A 15,956-nucleotide genomic window follows, 5' to 3' on the forward strand; every position below is an offset into this window, starting at 1 on the left:
AACTGGCACTCATCAGGTCCTCATTTGAACTTGATTTTTTTTTTTTTTTTTTTTACAATTTTAAGTTACTACATGATTCCTTATGTGTTCCTTCATAGTCTGATAGATCACTTCACTATTCATTTACTATGTAGATTCTTTTACCTTTTTTTTTTTTACATTGAACTGTGTCCATACTTTTTAAGTGATTCAGTAAATTATATTTTTATTCCCTACTAGTAGTAATTTGTTGTCTAAATACTAATGGAAATGACAGTATAGTATATGCCTCTGCGTTAAAGATGCCACATGCTGTATTTCTTCATTAACAGTAAAAAATGAAAGGAACTTAGCGCTTAATTAATTTATTTTTTTATTATTTTATTATTTTATTTTATTTTATTTTCCCTCCTCTCTCATCCGTTTGCTGCTTGTTTTCTCTCCTGCACTTTTCTTTGTCTGGGCGAGAGTTCAGGAGAGAAATAGGAGGGGAGAATGCGGGTAGGCCGGGCGGCAGGGGGTCCGTGCGGGGGTATACATTAGTTGTATACGAGCGTTAAATTTTAACGATCATATTTTTGCATGCTGCCTGCGCTGATGACTTTGCAGGGCTTAGTGTTACAGGTGGCGCTCGTTACAGTTTATGAAAGCCATTTGATTTCATTTAGGAGCGTTCATGGCCCTCTTCGGTGCCACACGTCACCAGACTATTTTTCAGTTTCAGTGCCTGCGAACCTTATGGGCATCGCTGCCGCTGCCACCGCCACCGCCACCGGCAGCTTCTGGGGGTTTAAAACGCATTACAACAAAGTTACAACAGAGTCTCTGCATGTCCAAAAGTTTATAGACACCTACTTATCTAAAGCTTCTTCTGAAATAGAGGAGATTAGTAGAGAAGTTTTCCTTCTTTCCAGTTGAAAGCTTTCTGTTGGATGTTGGATGTATTTCTATGTAGATTTGGGTGTATTAATCCAATATTTATGCATATAAAATGCAGTATACACACTATACATAGTATACAAGACCCACTGGCAGTTCTAGGGGCAGGAACATTGGCATAGGAACAGAAATAGGTGAATTTGTACACCAAAAAAAAATATTAATGATGATAAACTTTTATTTTGAAAGCATGCTAAAATATGCACCCCCACCATGAAAAGCACCTCCTCTCAGGAGCACGTTTCTTAGTAAAGTTAGCTAAAGCAATTATCTCCGCTTTTATCAAGAAGACAGAGCATACAAACTGCAGAAGAGGGTGCTTTTTAAGGGCAAAGGTGCCTTTCATTCAGATTTAGGCACCACTATGGTGCCAAATTCAGCACCCCCGCCAGGAAAAGCACCCCCTCTCCGGAGAGACTGCAGGTGACATGTTTCTTTTTCATTATTTCTTACGAGTTCTCAGCATAGCTTAGAACAGTATCTTGGGTATTTCCATTTTTTAAGTAAAGTTAAAGCCAAGAAGATGTGGGTGTGCGCTTCCGAGAGAGGGTGCTTTTCCTGGCGGGGGTGCTGAATTCGGCACAACACCGGCTTTACACACGAGGTCAGTGATGAGAGCAACGAATCAGAGAGCAACAATAACAATATACTGCAATAAAAACGACGTTTGGGTAATGGGAGGTTTTGGGTTATGAAACCTAAAATTGCATTCTTTTAATAAAAGGAAATGATCGTAAGAAGTGCTTTCAGTAGAAAAAATGTAAAAGACAGGACCCAATGCTACTGATTAGTTTTTTGTTTTGTTTTTTGAGTGTGGAGTAAATGTAAATATACAACAGGATTTACATGCCAATACTTGTATACATTGTATACATAAAAAAAAAAACAATGAAGCAGAAGCAAAAGAAAAAAAAAGAAAAAGAAAAAGAAAAGACTTTAGCAAAAAAAAAAAGCCAAAGAAATACATAAAAAATCTACAAAAATGCAAAAATAAAAGCAAAGACTGGCAAAATCCAACATTATAGGGTCTTTACAACTGTACTCAAGGATATTTTGAAATCTCTTAAATTATTTTATATAAATTAAACAATTATAGAACAAGTATAGAAAAACACTGAATGAGCAGGTGTATCAAAACTTTTGACCTGTATTATATGCATAGTAAATGTATGTGATCTTGCGGAAATATCCCAACAGTCATTCAATAAATTTTGATTTAATTTTGATTTAATTTTGCCTTTCATACTAATTTATTATTGTGCAGAATTATGATTAAAAAAAAAATTAAATAATTCACACCAGTGTACTGTGTGTATGTGTGTATATATGTGTATATGTGTGCATTTCCTCTAATAGGGAGCTAAAAAATACGTCATAAAAAAACTAAAATCACACAAGGAAAGAAGGTAGAGGTTTTATTGCGTAAAGCACGGGATAAAACTGTACTGATCCAAAGACATCAGAACCTCTAAAAACAGCAGAAAGAAAACAGTCGTCGCTGAAATAAGAACAACTTGTCCATAATTGTATCACTTTCATCACTTTTATCACATTTTATTTGTTGTTTTTTTGCTCCTTCTTTCTTTCCGTCCGTTCTTGTGAACAACAGATGCAGGATAATAAATAATGACTGAGAATAATTCCTTAAATACAAAGTCATCTACTTTATTACGAGCATATAGTATAGCAACAAAATCCTCTACGCTCCTCCTGCTCTCCTCTGATATATAGAAATAGTCTTTATTTAGGAATGTCAGACAGTGGTTATATAATAATAATAATGATAATAAAGATAATGAACAGGATCACATACTATAGAATATTATATAGAGACTTAAAATGACAGTTTTCTGTTGTTTTTTGTAGTCAAGAACAACAGTTTCTAGTTTATAGATGTTTTATAGAGTTTTAAATATGCAGCAAGTTCCTGTATCAGAAACTTGTTTTCAGGACATGAGCTGGTTAAATATTCCATATTCTCAGGTAAAATTCCCCCACCAAAAAAGTCGGGAAACAGGAATATAAGGAAAAACAAGGGAATAAGAGAAAAGTCCAAGTTAGCACCTGACTATACAGGATGCACAAACACTATACAAAAATCAACTAATTGTCCAGTGTCACAAAAAATTATGTTAATACCTGTCTCTGAGATTCAAAAATATACTAAACTTGAAAAAAATATATAAGAAAGAAAAAAAAACAGAAAAAAGTGATGTGAATGTAATGCCTTTTTTTTGCGTTTTTTTGTGTTTTGCAATTTTTTTCACATTTTTTAAAAATTGCCGAATTATTTTTGTTGTTTTCAAACAGTAATTTAAATGATATAAGTAAATTAAATATTATGTAAGTCACACACTTACATAATATAAGAACTCCAACTCATAAACGCAAATTAATAGCCCTCCCAAAAAAAGAAATTATTAAAATAAAATAAAATAAGAAAAATGGCAGAAAGTCACCAGAAAACACAACACAGTAGTGCGTCATTGACACTTGTATGGGTACATCTTTTTTTTTTTCAATAGACACAGATTTCCAACAAAACAGCTTTTTAAAGTTTTAAAATGGATTGACTCTAATTGAATTGAGTTAAGTGAGTAAGTAAGGCAGTGAGAACTTTAAAACTTTAAATATATTATGTTTAAAACAGACTTTTGGATATTTTAGTTTCTTCCAAACCAAAATTATAGCTCTAAAACATGCTAGAAGCCACTATTTAGACAGAATGACCCATATTTGGTCCATCCAAATGAGACATTCTCATGATCTGGTTTGTTTGCAGTGAAAAGCACTTCTTTACATGATTCAGACTTGTTTTAGTCTAGTTACAGGATGTTAAATCAGGTTATAATCAGCTATTAAACAATGAAAAAAGAAAAAGATGTGGTGTTGTGCTAAAATCTGGCTCAATCCTTGATGTATAGGTGTGCCGTTCAGTAGTATGGGTACAACAGATTACAGTGCTGGTGATTCTGTATCTACTGTAACTGTAGATTAATTACAGAGCAGTATGGGTACAACAGATTACAGTGCTGGTGATTCTGTATCTACTGTAACTGTAGATTAATTACAGAGCAGTACGGGTACAACAGATTACAGTGCTGGTGATTCTGTATCTTCTGTAACTGTAGGTTTCTATTGATTAACCCTAATTTATAAACAGATATAAAAGGAGTCCAAAAGGAATCTGTTCTACTCTCATTCTGCACTCAAATTCTGATAGGGAGACCATTTTATAAACCAATCAGTGTCAACTATAAAGTCACAAAAGTGCAATGTGAACTTGAAACTAACCGGACTAAATACAGTACAGAATACAATATAATAAACACATAAAGCTTGGATCAAACGCTTGTACAGACATTCAGGTGTAAAAACACATTTAATTACATGAAATACACCAAATACAGGCCCAATTCATTGATTCACATATTCATTGATTCACTAATGAATTAATTTATTCGTTGTCTACCTTTTTTAGAGCTAAAAATGCATTAAACAGCTCTGGAAAATAAGAGACCACTTAAAAATGATGAGTTTCTTGGATTTTACCAAATTGAAATCCTCTGGAATATAATCAAGAGGAAGATGCATGATCACAAGCCATCAAACCACCAAACTGAACTGCTTTAATTTTTGCACCAGGAGTGTAAAGCACAAAGTTGCCCAAAAGCAGTGTGTAAGACTGGTGGAGGAGAACATGCAAGATGCATTAAAACAAAAAAAAAAACTGTGATTAAAAACCACCAAATATTGATTCATGAACTCTTATGAATGAATATGAACTTATTTTCTTATTTTGCATTATTTGAGGTCTGAAAGCTCGGCATCTTTTCTTCTTACCGTTTCTCATTTTCTGCAAATAAAAGCTCTAAATGACAACGTTTTTATTTGGAATTTGGGAGAAATGTTGTCTGTAGTTTATCGAATTAAACAACAATGTTCATTTTACTCAAATATAAACCTATAAATAGCAAAATCAGAGAATCTGATTCAGAAACTGAAGTGATCTCTTATTTTTTTTTTTTTTTTCCAGAGCTGTATATTAAATAACGTTATATCAGTTTCTCTCTTATGCACTCCTCCTTCTCTCCTCTCTTTTTCCTCTTTTCTTCCCTCCATCATTCTAGTCAAAGATGTATCTTCCGTTGGCCCTGGTCCAGCTTTTTTAGGCTTTGTTTGCTGATTAGTGAGGACTGCGTGGGGTATTTTCGAGTTTGTTAAAACGCCGTTCGGCTGCTTTAACGCTCCGGGGTTTAAGCGTTGAGCATTTCTACTTGCAGTGTGGGAAGATATCGACTTTCTTAAACTCAGGATCATTTCTCTTTATCACAAAACATAATAATAGCCCCCTCAACCCTAACGCCACCCACCCCCCTTCCATTTATTCCACTCTGCGCTCAGGCAATAAAAAAAAATCAGCCCTGTACTCTGTCGCCTATTTACCTTCTTACCCCTGCTGGCCTTCGACAAAAGGAAGTACTGGGGAAGTTGATCTACTTTATTTTGCTCTTTTTAAGAGGCTTGATTTCATTGGAACCAAAGTCTGTGTGTCGTTAATCTTGTTTTGCTTTTCTTTTTTTCTTTTTTTTATTCCAGGACAAGCGAGCGTACAACAAAAATAGCAATAGGAAGAAGAAGAAAATGGAGCTGCATGAAGTTTACATGGTTTGCATGGTTTGGAAACACTTGGAAAGGTGAAAGGCTTCATCCAGGGACAAATAAAAGAAATCCCAATTGAGAAATATAAATAATATATATCATTGTGAAACAAAAAGAATAGTAAAGCAATTGTTTTTAGGAAATAAAAACAACTTAAAACAAACAAAGAAACAAAGCACAATGTGTATCAAAACAATTTTTTTCTGATTAGAGACAGGTAGCCGGGAAATGTTTATCTTTTTGTACTTAATATCTACAATAAGCTTCATAAGCTTCTTAAGCCTCATATGCTTCAGAAACTCTTAGTTACAAAGAAGATAGTCCTACTTTTAAGTGTTAAAAACTCTTCTACTTCTTTCATTCTTCATTACAATCATCATTAAGTCATATTCATGAATAGGGCTGGATGATATGTCATGTCAAAATTGTACAAATTATAAATCACAATATATTCCTTTTTTCAATATGATATATTTCTGATATTGATATGAACAAATAAAATATACAGAAATACTGACATCCAATTTGCCAGTTCATGGAATAGTTTGACATATCCCAAAAAAACATACTAAACTTTATTGAAAGATTTCAAGTTGTAATACTGTGTATACAGTACTGTGCAAAAGTTTTAAGCACCTATCATTGCGTAAAATAATTTATCTTAGAAATGAGAGTGGTTTGCCTGACAAATACAGCAAAATAAAATAAGGTCAGATGAAGAGAAACATATGTACAGCAAAAAGTAACAAAAATGATTTTATTTTAAAGAAACTAATACATATCATTTGAGCTCTAAAGTCTAAAGAACAAAGACCACTTCCAGATTTCTCCAAACCATTAGAATAGTTTTGGAGATTTTATTTTTAATAGTTTTTTCAAATTTAAGGGTCATATCAAGAAAAACTTACTTAATACAGAACATTTATGGAAACAAAGGTGCAAAAAAAGTCCCATTCTAAATCTAATTTACTGTGATATATGCACTGTATTCACCTAAATCAAGTTTTAAGAAGTTTTTTCAACTTGCACAAATAACATTTCTACCATTTGAACATTTCTACCGATGGTTCATTGAGCAATGGACGCAGCTGATGTATCCTTCCTTTTTCAGATCCTTAGTAACCCAAGTACACTCATGAATGAAAAGAAATATATAGAGTAATGTAGATGTTTTTTTTATGAAAACACTTACTGCAAAGGAAACTGGCATAAAAAATTGATTTCTGATTTTCAAAAATGCCTAAAACTTTTGCACAGTACTCTTTTTTGATATCAAATTATTGTCCAGCCCTACTCAACAAACAACACATTCATGCTCTGGCTCAAGGTTAAAGGCTAAAGCTCAAAGCTGTCAAAGCTACGACTGCCGAGTGTGAGCACAAGTGAATTCGTGAGTTTGAGAGCTTGCCTCACTTTAAGTAGATCACGTTTGCTTCATACATCCACCTTCAGCCAGGCCAATTAAAAAGGCACGTCCCGCCGCTGTCTAACAAGAAAAACACATTCGCCGCCTCGACTCGACTCAACTCGCCTTGCTTTGCCTCGCCTCGTCTTCCTTCTCACGTTGCCCCAAAATGCGATACTCAAACAAGTGACACAGTGTAACTGCACAAATAACACACCTTCTAACTCTAATGGGGCCTGTAAATACACTTCATTGATTTTTTCCTGTTGGTGGTCATCTTGGCTTCTGCCTTTTTTTTTCCCCTTTTCTGCGAGGGAGGGCTGACGGGTAGCAGGCTGGCCGGTTGCTGGGCAGTTCCAGGGGCTAAATGACCCCTCGCCGGCCCGGCTGCAGCAGACGACGACTACGGTTTCTCGTGAAGAGCACTGAAGTGAGGGGGGTGGAAGAACGAGGGAGGAGGGTTGAATTGATTTCCTCTGCGATGACAGCTCCAGTCAGGCTGGCACCAATGCTCCCACCTCCCCTCCTTCCCCTCCTTTTCCCTCCCTCCTTCCCTCCCTCCCCTCCAACCTCCTCATCGCCGCCGTAGTCCACCTCCTCATCCCTCCATCCATCCACCCCCTCGCCGTCCGTTCCCTGCATCCTTCCTCCGCCGTCAGTGGCGCTGGGCAAATGGCCACTGGTGGTGTCATGTTCTTGAAGGGTGTGCTCAGCAGCTGCAGCCCTCTTCCATCTTTTCCATATTTTTTTCCACCCCCCCGACTCTGCTCTTCTTTTTCGACTATCAACGAATCGTTGGCACGGATCGTTTTTCTGATAAAAGCATTATTTTAGGGAGCAAAAGTCACTTTACGGATTTAATGACTGTCCTTTTTTTCCGTGTTCGTCAGTTAAGTCCTTTCAACTATCATTTCGGGTAACTACCGTAAGAGCCGGGGATTGGGTTGCACACTCGTCAGGCAATGATTTATATGATTAATAACTCTTCGTAATCTTTCTCTCTCGCTTTCTCTCCATCAGAGAGTCTGAAAGAGTCTGAAAGTCTAAGAGAAAGAACATTTGTTCACGTTGTTCTCAAGCACTGTAGCCGTCAAGAGCCAGAATACTCTGGAACGCTCACTTCCGTCGCTCAAGTTCAAGCTTTACGTACTTCAACACTTTTTACAGCGTAAAAGCTTAAAAAAAAGTTGTGGTTGTGTTTTGTTGTCAACTGATCAAAGGTCCTCAATCAAAGGGTGATCAAAGGGTGTTGGTGTCAAAACAGGCCTTCTAAAACTTTTTGCCTTCTCCAAAGTCTCCAAAATTCTCAGGCTGTAGTCCCTTTAGAAGAAGACGCGGAGTTCCCATCCTCCAAGTTTCCGGACGCCTCCGATTCGACGCGGGAGCGTTTGAAGCGACGGTCTGGGTACTGGCTGTTGTCGAAGGGCATTCGGTGGACACACAGCACATGGGTCTTCAGGTTGCCCTTCTGCGAGGCACTGTACGGACAGTACTGACACTGGAATGGCTTTTGACCCCCATGACCTGTGAGAAAAAGAGAGAGAGAGAGATCAATCAGGGTCAGGTAAAAGTACGATGTCCTCTGATAAAGTCACCTCTAAAGAGATGGAGTCATCCTCTGGTATCTCTGGTACTGTAACCGTTTAGTCCGTTTTGCAAAGTTCGATAGTGGGCTCTTTTAATGTCTTGATAAAAATATAAACTTTAATTTGTTAGCTGTCAAAATATTTGAGATTGTTTTATGTCAAACTAAAGAGACTTGTCAAATTTCTCCCCTAGATTTATGTGTGGAAAACGTTAAAACCTTAATACCATGCAGGCGGATTTTACGTCCAAAATCGTACCTTGTGTTCTCAACTTAATTACTCAGGAATCCCTTCACACATAAACATAATCCTTATATGGTTAGAAAGGGCAGAACTTACTCTTTCTAAAAATATTAAATAAGAATATAAGAGACCACTTAAAAATGATGAGTTTCTTTGATTTTATAAAAATTGAAAACCTCTGGAATATAATCAAGAGGAAGATGGATGATCACAAGCCATCAAACCACCAAACTGAACTGCTTGAATTCTTGGACCAGGGGTAAAGCAGCATAAAGTTATCCAAAAGCAGTGTGTAAGACTGGCGGAGGAGAACATGATGCCAAGATGCTTAAAAAAAACTGTGATTAAAAACTAATTTGTGATTTCACGAACATGAACTTTTCTTTTTTCTTTGCATTATTTGAGGTCTGAAAGCTCTGCATCTTTTTTTGTTATTTCAGCAAAAAACGTTATTTCTTATTTTCTGCAAATGAATGCTGTAAATTACAATATTTTTTTTAGGAATTCGGGAGAAATATTGTCTGTAGTTCATAGAATAAAACAACAATATTTTTTTTCTCAAACATAAACCTATAAATAGCAAATAGCTTCTTTATATATACAATAAAGAGACAATCAGGACAGAGACAGATGTAGAAAACCATCCGAAATGCAACGTTTCTTTAACCGCAGTGCCAAAACAGCTACAGCCACAGTGTGTTGTGGGATTTATTTGCATGTGTTGAAGACAGTCCTGGACATTCCTCACAAAGCCGGCGTTCTCAGCCTTTCAGCTCGGCTTTGCAGAACTTTTTTAGCGAAGTTCTTTAAAGCCGATAGCTGGGAGAACTGTGGCGGGATCTGGATCTGTGGATTGTGTTGTGACTGTATGGAACACAATGGCCTTTAATAGCCCACACAAGCCTGTTTTGAGGGATGCAGATTACGTGCCTATCATATCGCCACTCTCTTATCAGCTTGGCCCACTTAAAGCCGAGCGAGACACTTTGGGCCGCGCTCTACTTCAGGACATTAATAACAGTACATTTGCTCTCCATTTAGTTCAATTCAATTTCAAAAGCACTAAATCAAATTAACATGGGGTTTAAAATAGCAGCCGGCTGGGTCTGCTGCATGTAAAGAGGCTGCATTAAAGGTGTGGCAGCAATGCGATGTAGATACCCGTCTCGGTCCATGCCTGACCACCACACACCCTCCCCCTCCCCAACACCAACACACATATATATATACACATATACACAAATACACAAATACAGTACCAGTCAAAAGTTTGGACACATCTTCCCTTTCAATATATTTCCTCTTTATTTCTTTTAAACACATTTTCTACATTGTAGGTTAATATTGAACACATAAAAAACAGTGAGTTGACATAGTGAGGGCTCTATTTTAGCCATTTACAGACAAGCCGTCAATCATGCAGCTTGATTTAAGGCGTGCCTTTTAAGTGTGTCTTTGCTATCATAAGGACGGGAAAAGTACACCTTGAACAGCTCAAAATGTGCTAAAAATATTCAAAAGGTATGTACTAATTCTCTTAAATGATCATGGGTGTGTTTGGTTGTAACATGCAATAATAAAATGAGCATGCTGCTTGCTTATCAGTCCCTTTAAGAGTCAGTTAAAAAAATTGACTAGCATCAGTGTGATCATAGTGATTCCCCCTGCACTACCTTAGAAATAAATCAAGTTCCCCTTTAGCTGTAATAACTTGACGTTTTAATTTATGCTAACTCAAGTTTTCATTCCCCATTACTTTTTTTAAGGCAACAGGTTTCCCCGAATTTTTTAAAGCAAATTAAACTCAAAATTTGAGCAAGCCAGCTGCCTTAAATTCAATTTATCCAGTCTTACAGTATAACAAAAATTAAAAAAGTTAAATCAACTCCCCTTTTAGTTTTAATAACTTGATGCTTTAATTAATGCTAACTCAAGTTTTCATTCCCCATTACTTAAATTGTTTAGGGCAGCAGGTTTCCTCAATTTTTTTAAGTACATTTTTAAAGTTAACTTATCCGGGCTTACAGTGCACCAATCAGTGATGGTTTGGAGAGACATGTCATCTGCTGTTTTTGGTCCACTGTGTTACATCAAGTCCAATGGAGGTGCGGATTTCATTTTCCAGCAGGATTTTGCAAAAGTATCAATAGATGTTATACTGTGTAATATTTTAGGTTTCTGAAGTTTTTGGGTTTTCATTGCAATTAACCCATAATCATGAAAAATAAAATAAATAAACATTTAAAAAGATCACTCTGTCTATATATATATATATATATATATATATATATATATATATATATATATATATATATATATACTCCAGCGCTGTGTGTGGCAGCAGAGAGACAGGATTTATAAGCACTTTGTGTTTGGCTTTGGAGTCTCAGCGGCTTTCAAAGACTACAATGTTCTGCTCAGCTCCAGCACAAAGGGGATTGCTACAAGTTTTGGAGCTTTAGATGTTCCAGTTGTCTGAATTTTTCGATAAGCGAAGCCGCCGACACACACAATGCTGCCCCCCCCTCCTCTTATTCATGCGCCCTTTAATTTCACACTCCCTTACATTACGCTAAGTCCGAGAGGCAGAGTTTCCTCATCCCATTTTACACTTACAGCGCGAGAGTGCCAGCGGTGCCAGCAGTGCCCCCAACAAGAGTCTACCAGTCTACTGCCACCCCCCCCCCCATCTTATTCCTCGGCTTTTCCGAAGTGCCAGCAGAACACGGATTGAGCTTTCCGTTATTGTCAAAGCAAGGGTCCGTCTAAAGGTAAAGAGCGCATCCATATTTAATCCTGTATGAATAAAAGATCCACACGCACTGTAGCCTGGCGCGGGTCTGGGAGAGACGGAGGAAGGGCAGGAGGGGACAACATGGAAATACAACAAAGGAAAAGAAAATAACAATGCTGTATAGTAATTATTAAGTAATTAAAATAATATTTGATAAAAAAACAACGTTGTAATATAAGGTCAATACATTTAAATAGGTAAGATATGTTAAATTGTACATTTTGTTCTAACTGTATGCAAAATTGTATGATACAAAATGTAGATTTTGAATTTATCTAAAAATGATCAATCAGTATTATTATCATCATTATTTTAAAATAAAATCTTAAATTATATGGGTTAAACTGAGCAGAAAGACTGTACATGACACTAGTATACCTTATCAAAAAGCTTGCGAGTAAATAAATGTAGCTTAATCAAGTAAAAAAAAATATATATATATATATATACATATATAGTAGCATCGAGTAGCATCACAGCGCTAACGCTCGGAGGAAAGAGCAGCGACTCGGTTCTGATATATCAGCTCACAGGTGCAGCCTTGTGCTGATCCACATCACCCTAGGAGTGTGCTCTCTCCAGGCTCAGGCAGCTGATGGTAAGCTGCATGACTGGGATTCGAACCAGCTCTGGATCACTCGGCACCCCATGAACTACATAGAGATCTTTAAGGGATCTCCGAGCAGATGGGGCTCCGAGTGGTCCAGCAGGCAAAGCGCTGCCACTATGATCGCCAGGAGATCGCCAGTTCGAATCCTGTTCATGCAGCTTGCCATCGGCAACCGGAGCCCTGAGAGAGTACTAATTGGGTTGCTTTCTCTTTTTTGGGTGGGTACAGTATATGGTGCTATTTCCCCTCATCATTTACACAAAGGGTGATGTGGATCAGAACAAAGGCTGCGTCTGTGAGCTGATGTATAGGAACCGAGTCGCTGCGCTGTGATGCTACTCTCTCTCTCTCTCTCTCTCTCTCTCTCTATATATATATATATATATATATATATATATATATATATATATATATATATATATATTGTGGCGTGAGGAGGCGGGGGAGTTGTGGGTCCGCCCCACGCCAGAGCGCAAAGCCATGCCTGTCTCGGCTGGCCCGCATGAGGGCTGATTGAGCCGCCAGTTGAGACAGGCATAAAAACTCTGCCTCAGCTCACACTCGAGAGAGACGTGGACTTGGGAGGAGTGAGCTGAGGCCGCCCGGACCTTTAAAAACCACTAAAGTAATTCTACGGACTCTAGAGCCCCATTGGGCCGAGTTATGGTTGTTTAAGTTTGTTTTTGGGTGTGGTGGAGGGCATTTGAAATAAAAGGTGCGTTTTGAGTTCATTTACTCCCCGTGTCTGTGTTCTCTGTGTGCTTCCTCCTTCTGGGTCACAGTGGTCACGCCCCCTACCCCAGGGGCCTACCACAGTGGTGGAGAATGCGGGCACCGCCCCTTTTGGGCGGGGTCCAGTGACCTGGTTGGAAGGAAGCCGCGGAGTTGAGCACGGCACGGGGCTGTGGTGGACTCAAGGCGTGCCTTTGTTTGGCCGCCCGAAGCCACACCTGAGTTTCGTTTTGTTTTTTTTCTAAGAAAAAAAAAAAAAAAAAAAAATTATTATAATGCCTCGCGGGAGAAAAAAGGGGAGGCCCGCCCCCGGCTACTCACCGCCTCGCTGGTGTGATGCCGGGGAATTCCCCTTCGCCTCCATACTCCTCGAGCCAGAGCCCGCCCCCTGCTACTCTCCACCGCTCTGCAGCGGTGACGCTGAGGATTTCCCTTTCTCCTCTCTCCTGCCGGAGTGGCTCCGTCAGCGGTGGGAGGACGCCAGCGAGAGGCGGCTGCAGCAGCAGTGGGCGCCTCGTCCCGAACTCGGCTGGTGCGAGTGGTGTCCGAGCCCCAGACACCGGGAGGCCGAGTGTGCTCACACCGGCCCGGACTTCTGCTGCTGCTGCGTCGGCCCGGAGGAGGAGGACGAGTTCCGCGCCTCTCTGCCCGGGCCACAGTCCGACTCCGCCCCGCCTCTCCCGCGAAACTCTTCAGCGGCCGAGTCGGAGTCGTGGAGGGGGGAGAACGGCCCTGACAAGAGCGAGGCCGAGCCAGCCGCCGCGCTACCGAGAGCCGCCGCTCATCCAGCCCCGGAGCTACCGAGAGCCACCGCTCATCCAGCCCCGGAGCTACCGAGAGCCGCCGCTCATCCAGCCCCGGAGCTACCGAGAGCCGCCGCTCATCCAGCCCCGGAGCTACCGAGAGCCGCCGCTCATCCAGCCCCGGAGCTACCGAGAGCCGCCGCTCATCCAGCCCCGGAGCTACCGAGAGCCGCCGCTCATCCAGCCCCGGAGCTACAGAGAGCCGCCGCTGCTCCCAGCCCGGCCCCGCGAGCCACCGCTCAGCCTCCTGCCCTGGGGCTACAGAGAGCCGCCGCTGCTCCCAGCCCGGGCCCGCGAGCCACCGCTCAGCCTCCTGCCCTGGGGCTACAGAGAGCCGCCGCTGCTCCCAGCCCGGCCCCGCGAGCCTGCCCACGAAGAGCTGCCGCTCCACCCGTTCCGGTGCAACGAGCCGCCGCTCCACCCGTTCCGGTGCCAAGAGCCGCCGCTCCACCCGTTCCGGTGCCACGAGCCGCCGCTCCACCCGTCCCGGTGCCACGAGCCGCCGCTCCACCCGTCCCGGTGCCACGAGCAGCCGCTCCACCCGTCCCGGTGCCACGAGCAGCCGCTCCACCCGTCCCGGTGCCACGAGCAGCCGCTCCACCCGTCCCGGTGCCACGAGCAGCCGCTCCACCCGTCCCGGTGCCACGAGCCGCTGCTGCGCCTGTCACGGCGCCCAAAGCCGCCGCTCCTCCTACCGCGGCGCGAGCCTTTGGCTCAGAGGCTGGGAGGTGGGCTGCCATCTCCCCGGGCCCCTTTCTGGAGAGGGGGGCCCTAGCGAACGAACGGCGTCCCCCGCTCTCCTCACCCTGCCTCTCTTCGTTCGCTCCAGTCACCAGGTCACGCCTCACCTTCGACCCTGGTGGCTGGAAGCTTAGGGGGAGGGACTGTGGCGTGAGGAGGCGGGGGAGTTGTGGGTCCGCCCCACGCCAGAGCGCAAAGCCATGCCTGTCTCGGCTGGCCCGCATGAGGGCTGATTGAGCCGCCAGTTGAGACAGGCATAAAAACTCTGCCTCAGCTCACACTCGAGAGAGACGTGGACTTGGGAGGAGTGAGCTGAGGCCGCCCGGACCTTTAAAAACCACTAAAGTAATTCTACGGACTCTAGAGCCCCATTGGGCCGAGTTATGGTTGTTTAAGTTTGTTTTTGGGTGTGGTGGAGGGCATTTGAAATAAAAGGTGCGTTTTGAGTTCATTTACTCCCCGTGTCTGTGTTCTCTGTGTGCTTCCTCCTTCTGGGTCACAGTGGTCACGCCCCCTACCCCAGGGGCCTACCACAATATATATATATATATATGTATATATATGAGTGGGTTGGGAGAATAGCATTGGAAATTGGGGATAAAATGGGAAAAAAAAGAGAAATCAAATAAAAATAAATTTAACCTATTATAAAGAGGCAAAGTGTGAGAAAGCTTAGACTTCTGTAGAAGTAAAAGAAGAAGAAGAAGTGGATGGATAACGATTCAATCCCTCGCTCTTCAGTCATTCGTCAGTACAGCAGGACGAGCAGGCGGAAGAGTGGGAGGCAGAAATGGAGTGAAACGACGGCGGCTGTTGGGGGAAGTGGGCGTTATCGTTCATTTCCCGTACTCCTCCACTGTCTGATCTCACTACATGAGGCCTTCAGGGGTTAATTAGGCAATCCTGATAATAGTACACTAATGAAAATGAGTGCTCTCTCTCTTTTTCTCTCTCTTTCTCTCTTTCACTCACTCCAGCACTCTGTCTTTAAGTGTATCTGGTTCATTGTTGATGTGCTGGAATGCTATGGCATTTCACTGTGTGCAGTAATACCAAACAGCCACGTTAGCTCAGTGAAAGAAAGTGCTGGTGGGTGAGTTCTGGTTTGAGTCACTCGGCACCTCACAATATAGTGGTGCCTGGTGCTAATTCAGCACTGTGGGAATAGTGAATAGCTGTGTGTGAGTGTTTGCTGGCATTGTGGGTCTTATTAAAGCTGGACAACGTGGGCCAAGTGCTTTACAACAGGCCAAAACGATCGTGAGCAAAGACTGCAGTTGAGTTTCCATCCTAAGTTTAACTAAAAGTATAGGAAATCATGTAATTCGAGGAGAAATGAAGGCAAAATAAGTCAAAATATATATATATTTTGTTTAAGTTATTTAAGGTGGTATAGGACATCATGATTAGGAGAAAACACAATATGTTCTCCACTCAGAAATGCTTTTTTTGCTTTCAGTTT

At 41.3% G+C, this 15,956-nt stretch overlaps 1 protein-coding gene across 5 annotated transcripts in view; it reads right to left on the minus strand.

Annotated features, from left to right (window-relative positions):
- Nucleotides 1–7,600: 7,600 nt before the first annotated feature.
- znf536 (zinc finger protein 536) overlaps nt 7,601–15,956 on the minus strand; it is a 429,900-nt gene continuing 421,544 nt past the window's right edge. For all 5 annotated transcript variants that reach the window (XM_007246936.4, XM_007246939.4, XM_049470939.1 and 2 more), the window contains one exon: nt 7,601–8,509. In XM_007246936.4, the coding sequence (XP_007246998.1) occupies nt 8,292–8,509 (218 nt within the window). In that variant the 3' untranslated portion in view covers nt 7,601–8,291. The remainder of the gene's footprint in view (nt 8,510–15,956) is intronic.

The sequence above is a fragment of the Astyanax mexicanus genome, chromosome 23 (assembly GCF_023375975.1).
Source record: "Astyanax mexicanus isolate ESR-SI-001 chromosome 23, AstMex3_surface, whole genome shotgun sequence".
NCBI lineage: Eukaryota > Metazoa > Chordata > Actinopteri > Characiformes > Acestrorhamphidae > Astyanax > Astyanax mexicanus.